The sequence below is a fragment of the Ammospiza nelsoni genome, chromosome 9 (genome assembly GCF_027579445.1).
Source record: "Ammospiza nelsoni isolate bAmmNel1 chromosome 9, bAmmNel1.pri, whole genome shotgun sequence".
Lineage (NCBI taxonomy): Eukaryota > Metazoa > Chordata > Aves > Passeriformes > Passerellidae > Ammospiza > Ammospiza nelsoni.
In genome coordinates, this window is record NC_080641.1 from 30893133 (window position 1) to 30913232 (window position 20100).

At 40.8% G+C, this 20100-nt stretch overlaps 1 protein-coding gene across 1 annotated transcript in view; it reads right to left on the minus strand.

Moving 5' to 3' along the window:
* Window positions 1-4360: 4360 nt before the first annotated feature.
* SLC1A7 (solute carrier family 1 member 7) overlaps window positions 4361-20100 on the minus strand; it is a 47703-nt gene continuing 31963 nt past the window's right edge. Inside the window, exons 8-11 of the mRNA XM_059478306.1 lie at window positions 14155-14349; window positions 10595-10729; window positions 6659-6758; window positions 4361-4597 (exon numbers count right to left, since the gene is read on the minus strand). Of these exons, the coding sequence (XP_059334289.1) occupies window positions 4361-4597; window positions 6659-6758; window positions 10595-10729; window positions 14155-14349 (667 nt within the window). The remainder of the gene's footprint in view (window positions 4598-6658; window positions 6759-10594; window positions 10730-14154; window positions 14350-20100) is intronic.

Below are 20100 nucleotides of genomic sequence, written 5' to 3' on the forward strand. Positions count from 1 at the left end.
GCTGCCTGCAGGGGAAAACCAGCAATTGCTCATTGCCTCTGTGGCTGCAGTGGCAGAGCTGCTCGTGCTGGAAAAACACACCTGGCTGCTCAGCAGAGGCACAGCCTTGGGCAAGATCAAAGGCAGCCTGAGCCTTCCACACTCACTCATCTCCCAGGTTACACATTCTGCTCGCACACATCAACCACCCTCTGCTAATGGTTACCTCATTTTTATGGAAAGCACAGAAAGGACTGAGGTCATCTCCAACACTGTCCATCTGGCTTGAAGATGAAGCTGTCTGCTTTGAAAGTATTATAAATCAGTTTGCTGTTGTTAAAAAGAGACTAAAATTGAGGTTTATTGTAGAATTGAAAGCGAGACTTCATCAAATGGGGATGTTACAGAGTTCCTGTCTTTTCTATAGAAAATAGAATAGAATTTCTATAGAATTGCTAGATTAGCAGAGTGGGTAACTCCAATTTAATGTTTTGACTATTTAGATAATCTTACTTGTATGTTAAGATTCATATTCAGCTGACAGAAATAAACTTAGGTGCAATTAAATAATTTAAGTGGAATCAATTAAGACCAGCAGAGCATGTGAGTAACTGTATTAGTTCCATAAACTTCTGTATTTGGGTTGGCAGCCAAAAGCTGTTGGGAATTACTGGGATGTGTAAGTGCTCTGGTTGTATCTTTTTCTCTCAGTTCTAATTGTTGCACAAGGATTTATTACAGCAATTCAACACTGCAGAACTCCCTTGGCATTGGCAAAGTCCTCAAGAACCTATTTGAATTTGTCTTTAATGATGTTTTATGCCACAACAATCTGCGGTGGCTTCTTTCTTCTCAGTAGTGTCATCAGAGCAAAGGAGTTGCAAATTAACAAGCATAAAACCACTGCCTCTGATAAATATGTGCTGATCTGGGTTACTTTCCAAATTCTTTCTTCTATAGCTGTATGCAGTGCACCACCCTTCTTAATGATCTTTCCCTCCTCAAGACTCTTCCCCAGTGTGCCTTTAGGAGACTTTAATTGGCCACATTCCCTTTCTGTTTAGCAGGGGAAGGCAACTTCAAAATAGGATTGAATGTTGCCAGTTAAGAAATATGTTCTTTCCACATATGCTTGAAATTATACCATGCAGACTGTTGTAATAAGTGATTGACTGGTCGATTGATTGATTTTTTTAATACAAATTTTTTGAGACTGTAAAGGTCACATGTTTGTTTATATGCACTGAAAGTAGGAGAAACATATTTACCAACACAAAGCTTGCACTCTAACTTGATAATCAACAGCTTTGTTATTTTTGTTGGAAGGGAGTGTGATTATAACTGGAAAATGTGAACAGACCCATGCATACAAATATCTTATGGAACCTACTGCCAGTCTAATTGCTCTGTGCATCAAGCTGCTTGACAACACACACCATGAGACACAGAAAATAGCAAAATGGAGGAGAACTTACCATAGAAATGATCAGAAACACCTCACCAGCAGAGTTCACCTCTCCCAGCTAGCAGTGTGTCTTGTGTTCAGTACAGCATGACTGCAGCAGCAGTCAGGTGCTCCAGTCAAGGACACAGTACACTAACATGTACAGAGACCAAGTGCCTTATGGCTCTAGTTACAGCAGAACTGGATACTCTTTGAGTAGGGTTTGAATGCAGAAACCTGATTTTAAACCAGGCTGTTGATTCCATAAAAATATGCATTCACACATGAGACTCCCATATTACCCATATTACCTATGTGAGAGCATAATGGGCAAAATTTTTGAAAACCCATGATGGGTTTTCTTTGTTGTGCAGGACTTGAGCAGCACAACTGACTGCTGGTCTTTGGTGCTTTATCTCATTTGAAGCTCTCCTAGGAGCTGCTTAAGCACCAGAGTTGACTTAGACCTTTTGAGCCATGACTGCACTGAAAAGTGTCACACCAAGAAAGCTGTCTCAGGCAAGGGGCAAAAGGATTTGCACTTGCAGTTAGCCAGAGGCTGTGGGTGGCTGGGCTGGAGGGTGGTGCTAAGGCTGGGAGCACTTTCTGCATGGCACAGTGGCATGGTGTGTGGGCAGACTCTGCAAAACCACTTAGTCCAGAACTACTTGTTCCAAATCTTGTATCCACTTGGCCTGCCTCTTTGTAATTTTTAGCTATGCAAGGTGCTTGCAAACTGATAGATGACTGGCAGGATCCCATTATCACTTCATGTAGCTGTAATTGAGTCAAGTTGAAGCTTTGGGTTGTGTTTTCTTTGTGGGTGCAGTTGGCACACGGAGACCCTGCCCAGTCCACGTGCCCTTACCCTGTTTCATCCTGGCTGCTTGATCTTGTCCCTGCATCACCCCTTCACTTGTGTTGACACAACTGTCTGTTAGGACTGTGCTAAAAACATATGTGAACTGGTTTGAATTAAAAATGCTTCTCATCTGGTTCTTTGTCTGGCCTCATAAAAAACTGGGTCTGTACAGCTGGGAGAGGAGGGGAGGCAGTGCAGGCAGGAATGGACAGCTGGGGAAGGATGAGGGGAACCTCCAGGAGCTGCCAGTGCCACTGAGATGAAAATATCAGATGTTGTGTTTGCCAGTCAGTGCTTCTGCCCATTCAGGGGGGCACAGACCAGCCTCAGCTCTCCCCGGTCACTCATTCTTGTGACACTCTGCAGAGCAGGTCCTTTACTGGGCTTGTTCTGGAGCAAACTGCTCTGAATCATTTCAGTTCTTCCCTATTCTTTGTGTTCTGAGTTTGTTGTTTTCACTCTAGGCTCAAATTGAGAAAACAGTTACCAACTGTATATACTTTCAAAATAATATGTAATTTCTGAGGAACTACAGACAAGGAAGACCGATGTGTGTTTTTTCTGGCTTTACTGCTTGGTAATTAAACTACCTATACTACAGTGCTCTGAGGCAACTATTCAGTGCATGATATAAGAAATAGTCTGAACAGGAGCCCTTAAAGAAGAGGTGACCATGTACATCCCAGGAAAACCACCAATCATGAATGAATGATACACTGAATCAGCAATGAACTAGTGCATGAAACACTTCTGCTACTGGTTAATGCAGAATTTGTCCTTTTTGACTGGGTTTGAAATTTCCTTTTTGACTACAGATGAGAAGAGCATATTAGAATACCAGGCACATGGTATCTCAAGCTGCTATGCCACAAGTAGCAAAATATATGTCAAGTGTATTGGTATGAGCTGGTATGTAATCTCTGGATCAAATCCCAACTTTTCAAAAGGTCTCCTCACTTCCACTCTCTATTTTAGCAGAGACATAGGAAGACACTAATAGTAAAAGTGCACAGACAGCCTGTTTTTAAATGGCAGGTTTATTAAAAATGTTCTCTATCACAAACATTGGAAACATATGTGGCAGATTTTACTGTAAGTGAAAGATTCAGTGACAGTGGAAAGGGAGTAACTGTCGACTGAATAATGAGAAATAATGGGACAGTTTCCACAGCAAACCCCTCCCAAACCCCATTTTAACTCAGCATCCTCGGCTCCAGGTTAGTGTTCAGTCTGCCCTTTGGACACAGCACAGAGTTCATGAGCTTGAGCTTTGAGTTTATACATATTTACAGTAGAACAACCTATAGGTTACAGGAGAGGAACATTAGCACCAGTGCTTGTGGATTACAGCTCACATCGCCTCTGCCACTGCAAGTGCATGGAACTGACTTTACTGAAGAGTTAGGTTAAAAAAAGGTTAATAAATCTGGCACTTGGAAGGCAAACTGTGCTCCGCAGTGACTTAGGAAATCTTTGTGTTAGGTATCACACTTGACTGCCTGTCTCTGAAGGCTGCCCATCACAGTTACCTTAATGCCCTTTCTTGCACAAATGCACACTTCACTTCCCCTGTGCTTGCACTGTTATTTAGGAATAGATGGACGCCCTTGAGATCAGGAAATCAGTGTGATTTTCTTACTGCTGTTCTAAAACTAAGCACAAACTCTATATTTAGTGAATATTAGACAAAATTAGTATCTTTAGCAATTTTGGTGAAACATTTTCACATAGCAAAAATTCTACAGCGTCGGTAATTACTGAGATTCACAAAAAAAGGCTTTGGTTAGAAAATCAAAAAGGGTCAAATAAAAAAAAGCTTAAAAAAAAGGAAGCCAAAGGAGTGTCAAATACCATATTGAAGTCAGTTAGTGCAGAATCTTCCACCTAAAGAAGCCCATGTCTCTTGCAAGCTGTGTGCCTCTCTTGACATTCACAGCTGGTCTCCTAGCTCCAGTACAAGCAGGGTGGCGATAATTCCACGCTTTCCTGTTCAAGGCAAAGAGTCCTTCTTCCAGCTGTGAGGTAGAGATTGGGTATCAGGTCACTGGGGTGTGAGATACCTCTGAGTGTAGCAGTCACACATTTGTTTCTAGTTCATTTATTTCAATAGTGCAGTGGTCTTTACTGTTGGATTTCTTAGTGTGATTCTCCACTGGAGTTTCTTCTTGCTCCACTTGTATGGGTATATGGTGCTGCAACCCTTTCACTGTTTCTGGTCCACGAGATTCATTCATGGTCTTCACACAGCCATTTCTCTGGTAAGCCACAATCTGATGGATGTTAACAGGCTTAGTTTCACAGATCAATGGCACCTATGTGAAAAGCATTAAGATCTGGAATACTGCCACTGATTGCTGTACACAACAGGAAGGGAATTTTTATTTGGAAAGCCTGTGGGCTGCTTTACATTCACCAGGATTATCTAGAGCCCCCATGGACTTCCAGAAGCTGTTTCTCATATATACTAAAGCATCTTTGCACCATCTGCGTGAAGCAAAGGAGTCTGTGTAAAAATGCAAATTCTGTCACAACTCTTAATTGAACTTACACTCGTAACAGCTGCTTGCCATTGGTAAAATGATACAAGTAGGATAAATAGAGACCAGAATTCCAGGGCTCACTTCAAAAGGTAAAGACTCTCAATGGCCAGTGTGCTGAGCTCTGGGCAGTACTTGCTCTTGGGTGCAGTTAAATAGACCAAGAAATCATTTGTTGTTGCCTTATGCCTTTCTTCTAACCCAATAAAATAACACCTGTCTCTTCAGTTTGCTCTGTTTTGAAAGAAATAAAGGGGATTTTATTAACTGATTCATAAGTTAAATATTGAAGTGTTCTTTAAATCAAGCCACATTCTGATGGGGAAAGTAAGACGTAAATACTGGCAAAGAAAGGAGGTGGGCTTGCAGCTGAGAAAATATGGCCTTTGGGTATATATTACTAACTGCACAAATTATGCAGCCAAAATGTATGGCAGACCAGCAGTAAATTTTAATACCATTACAGAGCATGATTCAAAGAAAAATCTCATCACAGATGACTAAATAATCCCTCAGGAGGGATTTCATATTACTGCAACATCTCTTCTTAAGTTCTGACCGAGTTCTAAGTCCAGCAGTGAAATGTCAGGAGGCCTGTGTTATGCAGGAGCTCAGCCTACACTGCTGGCTTTGTAATGGATGACCTCCCTTGCCCATAGGCTTTGTTTTAGGGGCTTTGTAGGTAGCTGCATGTGTAGCCCCTGTAGTCAGTCCTAATCCTGTCATCAGTAATTACTGCAGGTGCTAATTACCTCAGAGGACACTGCCTGTCTTTCTACATACTACTTGAAAGAGCAGGACTTCTAAATGAATGTTGCAGGAAGGCATGAGAATGGGATTGACCTAAAAATTGCAGAATGAGAGAAATAATGATAGAAACAAAATGTTGCATTTGTGTAGAATACTACAGGTGATGCACAGAAATGAAACTTGTCTTATGAAGATCAGTCCCGATGAAGAAATGTTCCTGCATTGCTATTCTGTCTTTGTTGAAGAAAGGTAATGAGAGTCTGCCAGGAGCTAAAATGGTTGGAGATTAGCACCTCCAAATCTGGTGGGCTCATGGAATTAGGAATCTCCTTTGTAAAGGACTGAAGGAAGGACATGAGGAGTTCCTGTTACACAGAAGGACTGAATTATGCATGCCACAGAGGGAGGAGAATGCACAGGAGTGGAAGGAGGCAGGGGCAGAATACAGAGGTATGTGTGCTGTATGAAATAAGATACAGAGGAGGAAAAAACAAAGCTCTAAGGAAGGACTTGTATTAAATGTTGAAAGCATGAAGATGTCTGAGAATGAAGTCTAGAATGGAGTCATGTGCTTGTGCTAGTCTGGGAAAAAAATGATTGCAAGGGTGGCTTCAGATTATGCTGACTCAGAGGCTCACAATGCCCAAGGTAGTTCCTTTTGATGTGAGCTCATTGACTGCACATATCCACACTCATGGATACCTTCACCTCTCCTTCCACACAGATAGCCAGGGACATCTGTCACCCTGCTCTGTTGCTGGTCACACCTCTAGCAGGATAGATTACTGCTGGGTGTGGGACTCACAGTCCCAGCATTTCATGCATTTGCAGGGCAGTGCAGCTGCTTCTGCTGCTCCCATCCCCAGTGTGCCAGACACAGCTGCCTTGCAGGCTCTGACCTCCAGGGGCTTTTCACACGACCTCATGGAAAAAGACCCCTCCACCCCATGTGCTAAGCTGCCCAATTCTGTCCTCTCTCTGAAACATCCTTTATAAATGGAGGAACCAAATGTGGGAGTGGGAGCTCACAGGTTCTTTGCCATAGCCCAGCACACCCTGGCACACCCTGGCTCACAGCGTGGTTACCTCGTCACCATCCTTGATAAACTCCTTCCGGCAGATGTGGGCCATGATCCCAGCAGCCAGCGCGTCCCCCAGGACATTGATCATTGTTCTGAACCTGTCTCTGCAAAATGAAACAGTAATGGTGAGCTGTTGGCTCTTTGGGGAAATTCCTGTGCCTCCATCAGCTGTAATTATGCCTGAAGGTCAGCTTTGCTGGGTTTATGAGCTAAAATGTTTAGGAATGTTAAGAAGGTTGGTATCAGGTATCCTGTAGTTATTGAACAGGTAATTTGGGTTCTCCAGCCTTTTCTGAGCTTGATGGGCTGTGCTGCCACACACTTGGTTGTGCAGCTGAGCTGAGTGGAGCAGCTGTGTCCCCCGAGAGATGCAAACTGATTGAGCACTGAAAAGGTGGAACTGCACATCACACCTGCATTTCTGTCCCAGTTTATATGTTAAGGTCAGCAACATGGCCTGATTTGGAGACTGGTGCTGCAAATGTCCGAATTCAATAAAAGCAGAGATCAGCCAGCACAACCAGTCCCTTTTATTAGTGATCATGGTACCAATCTTAGCAGCCCAAAGTGCTACTTAAGAAGATTATTGTGTTGGTAGAGTGGGCAGGATACAATCAAAATAATTCAGAAGATTGCTATGTAACTACACTCACAAACCAAGCAGCCACTGAACATATTTAAGTAATTTTTATTCCTGTAAAACCTGTGGTGACTTTGGCTCTTATGCAGCCTATGCAGTAGTTCTTAAAGCCTCTTCATTTTCAGTTACCTTTTCCAATTTAAATTTGTATGCTTGACAGTATTTTGTGTATATATAGTTAAACTGTTTTTCATTTATTCACTGATGGGATTTCTTCCCTGTTTACACCTTTTACACACTGTCTAAAAATAAATTTATTAAAATATGGATTGTAAATAGACAAAAGCAACTGGCTGTCAAAGACAAGTGTTACACTTGAATCATCCTGGAACCCATTAGTTAAAATTGATGAGATTTCAGATGATATAGCTTCTAAGTCTGAAATACGTCACGTCTTTTCCAAGAAAAACATATACATCTGAAAACTCTGTCATATTAGTAACTTAATTTATAAATGTAGGTTATAAAATGGAGGTTCAGAAATCTCCAGATGTTTGGCTTGTTAAAGTCAGTGCCAGTCCAATATCAACACTGCCCAGATTTCTGATTCTGTATCTTAATATAGAAAAGAATTGAAACTCTGTGCTGATTTTTTTTCCAGATATTTTAAGCAGGTACTCAGTGCATATAAATGTTTATGCATTTGCCTGCTTAATTATCATGAAAATTCCTGCATGACAGCTTATTTGTGTGTGGAGTTACCAAATTGTACATACAACTGTGAGTAACTTCAGCAATAATATTCCCAGCCTATACCTGGACACAGTTGTTGACTCCACTACACTTGTTTGCTCAATCCATTTTTTTTAGTTCCTGCTGTTCTGATTTAGGGTTTTGACTTGAAGAAAATTTCCACAGGAACATGTTAAACAGGGAAAAAAAGCAGTTACAGCACATACTGATAAAAGTTCCTGTTACTCAATGACTTCTTTCCTTTTGATTATCAAATAGTGATTCTTGCAAAGATATTCAGTGTTGTGAATTTTGGATTGTGCAACAAGTCAGCTGTGGTAGAGAAGAAGCTGTGTGAGCAGAGCTCAAGAGTTTGAGCTCCCTTTTGAGCTCTAATTAGCACCTTTTCAAGGCAGGATTTTTCCAAGGAAACAGTCTGCACTGAAACTCTTAAGCAAAGGGACTGCCTGGCACAGTTGTGTTCCCCATTCTGAGTGTATGGAGCAGTCTGCACTGTGCATCAGGAGAATCACAACACACACCATTGGTGTTTCTCCACTGAGAGGCCAGCCTGCTGCTGGTGGCATTTCTCTCAGTGCAAACGTGTGAGTTACTGATATTTGAGCTCTAATTGATATTATTAAAGATGTAAAACTTTTACCTTGTGTTTGATAAATGAGCTAGGAAGCATTTTGCTTTTCTTCTTTATGTCTCTAAGCACTAACTAAAGGTATGAAGGTCACATACACATTATGGCTACCTAAGAGAGTTGTAATACCTGCAGTGCATTGTAATGGGTATTTCAGTCTCGTGAGATCATCTAACCAGCCTTCTTTAAGCATTCTTCTTACTCCAGTACTTCCAAAACTAATACTGAAAATATTCATCGTGTCAACCATGTTGACACTTTGCATCTGCAGGCTCTTGAAACCACCAAGTGCCGAAATACAGAAATATGCTTTTTGTTTGAAAGGTCATCTGCAAAAGACAGAAAATTGGGTCTATTCCTTACTCACTTTTTAATGCCATCTGGAGCTATAGCCTGAAAAATCTTTTCTCTGTTGTTTTGAAAAGTTGTGTAAGACAAAAAGAAGAATAATTCCCATGTACACTGGAAGGCTTACTGGAAAAACAATGAAATGTTGATGTTGCAAGAGCTGGGCAAAAACTGAGCAATATAGAGGAAAAAGGCCTTTGTAATACAGTCTTAAATATTCATACAACACAAGATTCATGACTTCTATTAATGCTAATAATAATAATATTCTGTTACACTGGACAGAAAATATTTTTCTCACAATTCTTCATACAAAAAAAAAAGTGGCTAAAAGTTGAGTAAAATAGGATATATAACAGAATGGACTTGTAACACAATTTACCCAGATGTAATGAAACTCCCTATATTAAAGGAAATATATTTTATATAGCTTAAATAAAAATAATTTGGATATTTCCTTGTGTATGCATATGCTAGTTACACAGTTAACTGACATGCTAATGAGCTAGGGACCAGTATTTTATGATTCATCTTCCTAGACTATTCAAAATTGATTGATTCATCAGCATTTACATGAAAGTTGAGAGTTCAAATAAACCACTCCATATGAATTTTTAAAGTGACTCTTCTCATGGGTGACACAAATCCCTTTCATCCTGACTGTGTTAAGTTTCAGCTTGTGGTTTGCTGGAAATGCCCCCTGACTGGGGATGCAGCAAAGTGCCCTCTCTACAGAGCGGCTGCACTTGCACAACTGGGGGCTGCAAGCAGGTGCTGCCTATTTAGCACCGAAATCAGAGAGCACAGAATTGCATCAGGACCTGTGTGAGAGGCAGACATTCCTGGTGCCAGCACTCAGGCTGGCTGTGCTGGGGTTACAGAGCAGTAGCCATCCACAGCCCTCACCATGCCCGTGCTGCATGGCTCTTGTCATGGGCGCAGGGCTGCCAGGGGTGCCAGTGCTACCTGCTGGCTTTAGCAGTGGCTCAGGTCTCTTGCTGAGTGCTTTACTACTCTGACATGATGGCCTTGAAATGTCAGTGGGCTGATAAGTAGAGTACAGGCAAACCATGTTTCCTAGGAATGCTGGCCCTTTATCCTTGCCTGAGGAAAGGTCCCTTAAGCACATTTGTCTGGCTCAACCTTCAGACTGGTCTTGAAGATCATCATCCAGCCTGGCTATGTGCAGCCACTTCCACCGACTATTCTAGATAAAAGTAGTTCTTAAGTTCTTTTGAGATCTGAGTTGAGGTAGGTACTTTGTTCTACTTCTTTATCCTCCCTCCCTGTGAATGTGAAGACTGATCAATGTCCTCTTCTGGACAATCTTATCTATGTAAAAAGCTGCTGTGGTGACCTTTCCAGCTCTGGTTTTAGCCTGAGTTTACTCCATTTCTTCAGCCTTTCCATCCAAGACATATTTCCAAGACTCATCTAGACTCCCTTATTTGTCTAACTATTTCAAGATAATGTCCACATCAGCAGAGTTTTTAATGTAAGGCTACATGAATACCATTTCAAATTACAGAATCACTTCTTTTATATATATATATATATATATATATATATACACATTTATATGATATAAATGTAATTTATATATATACATGTATACAAATTGTGTTACTTACAGTGCCCAGTCGACAGCAATAATCAATGTGATGTCATCCGTTGGGAGCCCCACCGAGGTGAGAACAATGACCATTGTCACCAGGCCAGCTTGTGGGATGCCTGCAGCCCCTATGCTGGCAGCTGTTGCTGTGATACTTGAACAAGGAAAGAAGGGAATAAGCTTTACTTTCTGGAAGAAACCACACCATGTTCCTAAACCATGCTCTTACACAAGGCACTGCATGGAAGTGCCAGTGTTTTGTCTCACCTGGCAGAATCCAGGTGAGGCAGCAAGGACAGGCCAAAGTGTCTGCCCAGGGCTAATTTCTCACCCTCAGCCTTGGCAGCCTTGGCACTGGTGGGGCAGTTCTGTTCTCTGCCAGTATCAAAGGTGCAGAGCAGAGGGGGCAGCCAGGCTGTGGCTGAGTTCTGCCAGCTTCTCCTGGGTGATGACAGCACCCAGAGCTGAGTGCCAGGAGCCTGCCAGCCCCACTCGTGGCTGTTGTCCTTGGCAGCCCAGCTCCCAGCAGACACCTCTGGGTTACCCTGGGCAAATCCTTGGCTGGCCCTGCCTGGGCCTTCACTGTCAATCCATCTGCACATGGCTTTGCTTACTTGGATATAAATATGAAGCAAGCCTGAATGTGACTGTACATGTTCAGTTTCTGGTAAGTATTTTTACTTGACCTTCATACAATTTTTTCAGCCAGGCAAGTAGAAATGAGTGGGAGACCAGGGCAAGAGTAGACCTGGCAGGTTTAACTTTTTTTTCCATAATGTTATTTTTAAGGAAGGGATTTAATTCCTTTTTCCAGGAGCAAAAGTGACTGGATGTATTCATTTCCACCAAACTAGTGACTTTCAAGAGCTAGGCCATCCAGCAGAGAGACAAAGAACAACTGTTGACAGTTGTAAAAGGATGACAGAAAGCATTTACACTGATAATCCTCTGCATTCATCAGTCAAGAATGTCAGGGCTTTTGGCAAGCAGTTGAGTCTCATTAACCTACTATGGAAAATGAGGATAAGTGTATTCACCCATATGGAAACTGAAACACAGGGATATCCAGTCCCTTGATACAGCTGTACAGTGTACCAGTACAGCAGCAGCAGTGTTTCTACCTAGAGCCCTTTTTTTTTTTAATTAAAAAAATTAGCATGTGGGTGTGATAGGGAAGGGGAAAAACCTAAAATTAAATTTTGCCAAAGTTAACTTGTGTAGTATCCTAATAACATTGTAATAGAGCATAGATAGGAAGGAACAGAAGTTCAGTAGCTGAGTAAGAGATAACTGTAATTAACATTAAAAGCCTTTCCAGTTAGTGCTGTGAAATGGCTGCCTCATCAGACTGCTTCTGCCTCTTACATCAGGCCACAAAGTCTCAGGTCTTATTTGGGAATAAACCCAGGAATATTTAACTAAGATTTTACAAGCAAGCTCATCTGCTGTTCCATTCTATCTTTACCTTAATATAGAGGTTTTTTTTCTGTAAGATGATCAGTTGATGGAAATCTTTACTTTCTTTCTCTGCTACGTCAGTGTTTGCATTGATAGAAACTGTTAACCTGGATTTTACAAACTATGAGCAAAGTAGACTGATTATTTGTCCAATATTTTTTTCCCTCTGGCAAAAATATCCTGGCATTCAGAATTATTTGAATTTTAAATCTCCAGGTCCTGAAGTATCAAGATTTAGGGTAGGTTTGGCCTGTAGAATACTGTTTGAATTTGGATGACATCATTGATGGTACTGAGTCCACCATGATTTCCTGTTTAGCTTCCTCATTTGTGCATCTTTTTATTTTTCTTTTCTTCTTGGATTTCCCCCAGTCTTTACTTGTATCTTCAGTCTACTGTTTTACTTCTGTCTGGTCCTTATGTACTAGTACTTAATGTGGGGGGTAAAAGAGATAAAAGAAGATTCTACTAAGAAAAAGTTAGAGCTTACAGTCTTCCCATTTACTATCACCCTTCTACTTCATTTTTTAAATTGCTGTTCTTTACTTCAAACTGTGTGTAATATCTGCTCATGCTCTGCCATGTTTTAGCATCACATACTAAAAAAAAATCCCTTAAAATTCCAAATCACAAAAGACTTAAATTTTAGCACAGGCTCATTCCAACAGTTTCAAAGAGAGTGGAAGCCTGAAGCAGAGCTCATATGGGCACAATTTATTTCTTCTTTTTGTAGTCCAACCAGGTCTTGCCAGAAGCCCATTAGCAAACCTCAGCTGTCATCTGGGGTTGGTTTCAGGACTCTTCTTGTCATGAGGGTTTTCAGGTCCAGCAGAAGATGGGCAAGGCCCAGCAGTGTAAGTGGGGCAGTGGTGAGGTCAGTGGGTGGGTAGTTAAGCAGATCTCAAATAGATTGCACAAAGCTCTGACTATGAGGAATGTTTTTATAATCATTTGTTCCCTGCTGGAAACCTGCAGGTTTCAGTCCCTGAGGAATTCCTTGGCAGTCACTGGAGTTACTCTGGCAGTAATTGTTCAGCTGGATCTTCCAGTCTTTTGGATCCATTACAGACCTTTCAAGGATGGAGTACACAGCTATAACACTGTCTACCCACTGAGAGCATGGTTGTTTATGAAGCTTTCTGCTTTAACAAGCAGCAGAAAAGACAATTAAAAAACATCTTAGTGAAAACCTGCCCTGATAGTAGCATCTGTCTTCCTTCCCTCTTCCCCTAAGCCTGCAAGAGTTTCCCAGCACACACTGTTCCCTGTTACTTTGATGTAAGACTTCCAGTTTCGCAACTTTTTAATCTTTTCCTTTCACTTGAAGACACAAATCAGACTTTAAGTTGAAAACAGTTGTGAAGTTAAAAATAGTGTTTTAAACACCAATAATAATAAAATGTTCCAATGCTAGAAGTGATCAGTGGGTTGCCTAAAAGCACAAATTAGACAGTTATCCTCAAACAGAAGCACATTTCCTGGTGTCCACATGCATCTATTGAACAGGACCACTTCAATTTCTCTGTGAGCAGTCCCTGATCTCTGTGTTACTTGGAAACAACCCTTCCACGAGGAATGCATGATAACAACAGAGATGAGTTTTGTTCTTGCTACAAACAAGAGCAGGGCCTCAGACTCAACAAAACAATGGCCCTGATGGGTCCCTTCCAACTCAGCTGGTTCCATGACTCTATGCAAACCCCAGCACGTGGAATTTGGGTGTGTATTACAACGACCTGAGTGGGTCGCTGCTGGTGAGAGAGAGACGGTGAATCTTGTATCTTGAATCAGAAGGCTTATTTATTAATATATGATATAATACATTATTACTATACTAAATAGAATATAGAGAGAGGTTTGCAGAGCAGCTATGCTAAGCTAAGAAGAGATAGAAAAGAACCCACAACAAAGTTGTGTTCAAGGACTCAGTCCCCTGGCTTGAACTGGTGATTGGCTCTTAATTATAAACATAGAAAATGAGCCAATCAAGGTGTTCCTGTTGCATTCCCCAGCAGCTGATAATAATTGTTTACCTTCTCTTCGGGGGCCTCTGGCCTCCCGAAGATGCAGAAATCTGAAAGAAAGGATTTCTGTGGAGAAATGTCTGCGACAGGTGTGTACCTGATGGTGATGATCTGCCCAAAGTCCAGCTCGTAGTTGTTGACCTGGGCGATGAAGATGGCGGCCACGGCCTCGTAGAGCGCCGTCCCGTCCATGTTGATGGTGGCTCCCACGGGCAGCACGAAGCGCGCGATCCTCCTGTCCACGTGGTTGTTCTCCAGCAAGCACTTGAAAGTGATAGGCAGAGTGGCTGAGCTGCACAACAGCACACAACAACACACTGGGTTATTTTGGTTTCTGGGGAATTGGAGCAAATCTTGTCCTGGCAGGGGAAGTTTCACACAACCATCCGAGCTTCTCGCTCCTTGCTCTGCCCAGGACTCACTTGCCAGGTAACTCACTCCTTTGCTTGCTGGAGGATAAAGACAGTTACACGTATAAATGTTTGAGTTAGTGCCAATTTTCCTTCCCAAAGTTAGAAATATTTTTCTCTCTTTCCCTGTTTCAGAAGCAAATGGACAGAATTCCCACAGAGGCAGTGTTGTACACGCAAATGCAAAGAAAGGGAGCAACATCCTTTGCAGCTTATTACTAAAATCTCTGAAAACTGTTTTACACTCATGGTTTCTAAAAACATTTCAGGCCTACCTCATGTGTAAACAATTTTTTATTTCTGCAAGGGCTAGACAAAGATCTTATCAACAGCAGGCTGACAATAAAAGCTGCAGACAAAATGTCTGTGTTTAAGAATATAAAATCCCATTTTTTCTCTAGGACAGATCTGCCCTCAGCCCTTGTCTGACTATACAACAACCACATAACTGCAGGTCCTATAATAATGTGTACATGTGTAAATGAGATGTGTGTGGAATAGAAAATGGAATGATATAAGAACATTTGACAGGTATTCATTTTAAATTGAGCTTGGTACCCTAAAAAATATTTCTGATTTTTGTTTTCATTAATTGAGACAATTAACAAAACACTGTATGGTCATTTATTTTCTCATTTTTAATAAAAGGCACACATTTTTAAATACTAATACACTGAAATATATTCATTTGTATGTTTTATCAGCCTTTTGGTCACATTCTGCATTTTACCATGTGGTGGCTCATTCACTGATGTTATGAGTAATGAGACTGCATTCAAGTGAGTAAGGGGGTATTTTTTATGGCACATTAGTTTGTATAGAAAATAAGTAACACCACTGAAAAAGTACACAAATCACAAAATATTTTCCTTGTTATTATACCAACTTTAATACACTGCTCACTATCTGAGCTGCTGACTATTTAAATAGATGTAATATAGCAAACTTCTTCGAAATTATTCCAAAGTTACCTCTTAAAAAAGATGGTAATAGGGGAAATACACAATGGTGACACTGTGATCTTCAGTGTCCTGTTGTCCTGTGATTTACATGCCCTGAGCCAGGAAATCCAGGTGTCTTCCCCTGGTTTGGCAGTTCAGGTTGCTCTGTCACTGTGTGTGGTGACCCTCACATCACAATGGCTCCAATACCTAAATCTTATAATGATCATTAGCTGTTCTCAATTGAAGATAACACATTGCATCTGCAAATTCTATCTCAGTTGTTGCAAATGTTCTCTGAAAGCACAGAGGGATTCCAAAAACTCTGAAATCACAACCCCATGTTTGCAGGAATGCCTAAGCAAAATGTTTCCATGAGTAGGAGTTGTCATTTCATATTTGTGCAAGCTGTTTGAGGAAAGTAACCCTGTTTGGAAAGGAAAAGTAACTTCCTGCTATGGAAACACAAAAGAGAAAAGACAAGCCTATGTTTTCAGTATGATAGCTCTGGTTTTTATAACTTTATGAAGTCTAACTGCTGAATTATGTACCACAAACTGGCAGTGACTGCCTGAAAATCCAGACCAAAGTCTTTCTCTAAGTATGTAAATATGCTGGAAAGGCAAGAAAGCAATGGAAATCTGATTACCTCCTGTAATTGGGGTATAGTAAACTTTTTAATTGAGGCAGTCCTGGTGTTTAATCAATATTTACTTTGAAAAACAAACACAGCAAAGCATAACCCCATAATCCCCAAGCTGCTCAGGAGATATCATTTCTCTCTTGAGTGTGCCTGTCATTTTTCACACGGTCATTAGTGAATGACTGAAATCCTCTGCTTCTTGTTTGCCATAAAATGTTCATAAAACAAGAGGCTGAGGCTCACAAATAATGTTGAACTGAAATCCCTGGGAGCAGCTGCAACCAGGAGCAGACTCAGTAGCATTTCTAGATGTTCTGACTAGAGGCTTCACCAAGAAAAAATTATTTTACTCATTGTCTCTCTTTTCTGCAGCTACTCAGTTTTGGAGAGTTACTTGTTTTTCAGGACAGTCTTCCCTCAGACATTTGGCTTTTCTGTAACACAACCCTGTCTAATTTCTTTGGTTGGAAATAAGGACAAAAAGGTAATCTTACAAGTCCTTGCCACCCTGCCCACGCTCTGACATACCAGAATATTAAACCTGAGTGTGTCCTGTTCTGAGGGCAGAGAGCTGAGCTGTCAAATGTGCAAATTTCAGCTGATTAACGTTACAGTTTGGTTGATATGTGAAAAATATTGTGCAAAACAATCTCATAATACCAATGGCACAACCAGCAAAATCTGTATCTATTTCCATTGTTGTAAGCAGATTCTATGTTTTTGCAAAAATTCAACTTTTAAACTTGTTCACTATCTCTTTCATTTGAATTTTATGCTGCCTGAAGTAACATTTCTAAGGCACATAACAACACATTGGATTTGTTGTCTGTTAAATATTACAATAATAAATTGTCAGAATGTAAATGCAATGATGATGAAAAACATGCAAGATATTGCAAGAAAACAAATTTCCAGATTATTGTACTTTCTTAGACAGGCAACTACTACATTATCTCACTCAAATTTATGACACTGCATCTTAGAGTTAGTAGGATGTGTGTCCCACCTCTACTCCTGCTGAAAACTCTCTGCTCAGATGAGAAATTTAATTTATGATCTAGAGGTATTCTTCTCAATTTGCACTAAATTTGCTTTTATGTGCTTTCTATATTTCTCCTTGCACCATCAGCTGTTGCAACACATGATGTTAAAAATCAGCTTTGTCCTCTCTCAGCCTGGATTGACCCAAGCAGTCTTTTTAACCTCTCACTTAGCAGATTGCTACTTTACATCCCTGGTTAACCTTTCAGCACCTGTTTCACAGAAATGAACTTTTCCTGAATACAGCTGACAAAAGTTGTGTGGAACATCCTAGAAGAGGTTGTCCAATGATGTTCCAGTTTTGCTCATATTGTATCATCTGGCACACCCCAGAAAAATATGTCTTATTTAAGGCTTTGGTTATTGGTAGCTCACAGAAGGCAAAGGGATAAAAAAGGTCCTACTGTAGTTCTGAAGTAATATTAATATATAATTTCAATATTATAAAAGACATTATCAAATAATTTGTCTAGTTTGTCTTTCTAGTTAAACTTGGTGAAGTTTGTTTTCTTGAAAGCTATTTTTATCTACTGTTAAACAGTGGAGCAGTAACATTAAAGCCTGACATTTAATATTTATTAAGAGAAAAAAAAATACTCTAAAGCACTGATCTTAATCTGTTAAATCTTTTAAAAACTGACCCAAAGCTTTCAGCTGAGAAGTATCTTCTGCCAGCATTAACTCTAACAATTAAAAATACATTTTCAGAGTCTTATCTCAATTTTGGGATAAAATGCTGCAGCTGCAGGGACTGAGCATAAGCTAATGGTGGCCCAGGCCAAGCTCTTACTAGTGAGAGCCACAAAGACAGCCAGTCACTGTGGAAGAACAGCTGTTCAGCCTGCTCTGTTTATCTTATCATTCAAATGCATTTTGATATTTGCTCCAAAAAATCAGCAAACTGATCTCATCTCCCCTTTCTAAATCTGCCTTTAATTTACACGGTGCAATAGCCAAGATCTTAGTGTTTCATAAGCAGCAAAACCCTTGAAAAAACTCATGGTTTATAATTTGTCTTCAGAGAAGATGAAAATTGCTCCTTTTGATGGGATGTGCCACTGAAAAGATGCTGCTTTAATTCATTAATGATATGGAAAGATGACCTAGAAAAACAAAATTCCTTCTTGCCATTGGAAGAGGAAAGCTAAAATCAAGATGAATTTTGCCTGCTGGCCAAATTCTGCTTTTTGAGCGTGGTGAGAGGTGACACAATGAGGGGCAGTGAGAGGGGAAGAAAGCAGAGTCAGAAATGCCCAGATGTGCAGGCAGAGCAGGGTGGGCAGGGGCAGCACGTGCTGGGCACCTCACAGTGGTGCAGGAAACAGGAGCTGTGCAGGTTCATTTGTGTCCTAAAGGATGCACCAAAGGACAAAGTTCTGCTTTTCTGCCTCTGCCTCTGCACTGGTGTTGGTGCAAACCAAAATATTGCAGTGGTTGGGGTTTCTGGAGAGGCATAAGGGGACTGAGAATGGGGTGCAGAAACTTTCACTGAAGGGAAATGAGCAGAAATAATGTTGAGATGCAGTAAAATCCTTGCCAGCAGATGGCTGCTTAGGGGCTTTCAGGTTCTCCTGTGTTACATTCTTGGGCTTTGTAAATGATATTGTTTTTGCTTCTTGTAGTTTGATCTTTAGTTTAAAAACAAGCTTTCCCCAGGTGCAGAGAATCTGCAATGAGTATCAGCACACTGACTCGTGGTTTTCTTTCTATCTTTAGATATAGACCTGAACCAACATAGAAACATCTCCAAGAAACACATCAGTATTCTTAAAATCAACTCTTTGTTCTCCTCTAGGATGATCTGAAAATCCAATACCCACATGACAAGTGTTATATAATGCCCCTGTGGCAAGCCCTATTTAACCAAATGCAGATGTGTTGACTGTCAGGAGAGGCAGCTCTCCTGTTCAGCCCCAGCTATTTGTGCATGTACTTTTGGCAGCAGCTCAGTTATGTGCAGTATCCATTCCTTTCAGTGTAATGAAGGTGAAAAGTTCAGCTATCTCTAGAAAAGACACTGTGATTTGAGCAGAAAAACATTGGAAACCATGTTGGGCCTGTGTTGGATTTGCAAAATACACACATTCTTAAAGAGGGACAAACAACTAAATCCAAAAATGTCAAAGACCCAAATCCTTATGTTCAGAGCCTTCCCTCAGGACTCACCTGAGATTTGGTGGTACTTTAGCTCCTGCCAATAATGATACTAAATCTGCTTTGGGTCCTGCTGGTGGTTCTGGTGCAGACTGAGCTGCCAGCTGGTGCCAGAGCTCTGTTCCCAATACACCTTTCTGGGCCTGTAAGTAATTATTCCTTGCACAGCTGAAGGAAGATTTCAAGTGCTTTTCAAGTGTCTCAAAGCACTTGAAATCTCCAGAGGCAGGGTCTTGTCTGGGAGTCAGAGCCCAGGAGAGTCAAAGCACAGGTTTAAGAGAAATCTGAATTCCCTGTGTATTCCCCACTGTCAGAGGGCACTCTCACATCACCTTGTAATGGGTAAGGAAATGGGGCTGAAAAAACCCTCAAGTAACAATTGGTTTCCCTTGCAGAGGCTCAGCAGAGACAGAAACATCTGTCTCATCAGTTTCCAGATCAGTAAAGGACTCCTAACTTGGTGATAAAACCAAAATGCAATGTTGATGCATACAATGGAAAATCAAAAAAAGTAATGATTTTGAAATGGTGGAATACCTGCTGGTCTTGTCTTTATTAAATTTCCCTTGTTAAAGGCATCTATACTAATAAAAAACTTGTTTGTTTGTTTTCTAAAAGGAGAAATACTCAGATTTTTAGTAAAAGCTGTGTCCTTCTAGAAAAAAAAAAGAGAATGAAAGGAATGGCACAGATTAAAAATCTGAATTGTCAGCAATAGAGTTTTCAGAAAGAGAATTCCTGGAGAAGCAGGGAAGGTAGTCAAGTGTGTCAAATGTGAGCCTGATGAGCCTTTTCCAGCATTAACATCTTTGAGTGCAAAATTCTCATCTTGTATCTGGGGATGTGGTGACATC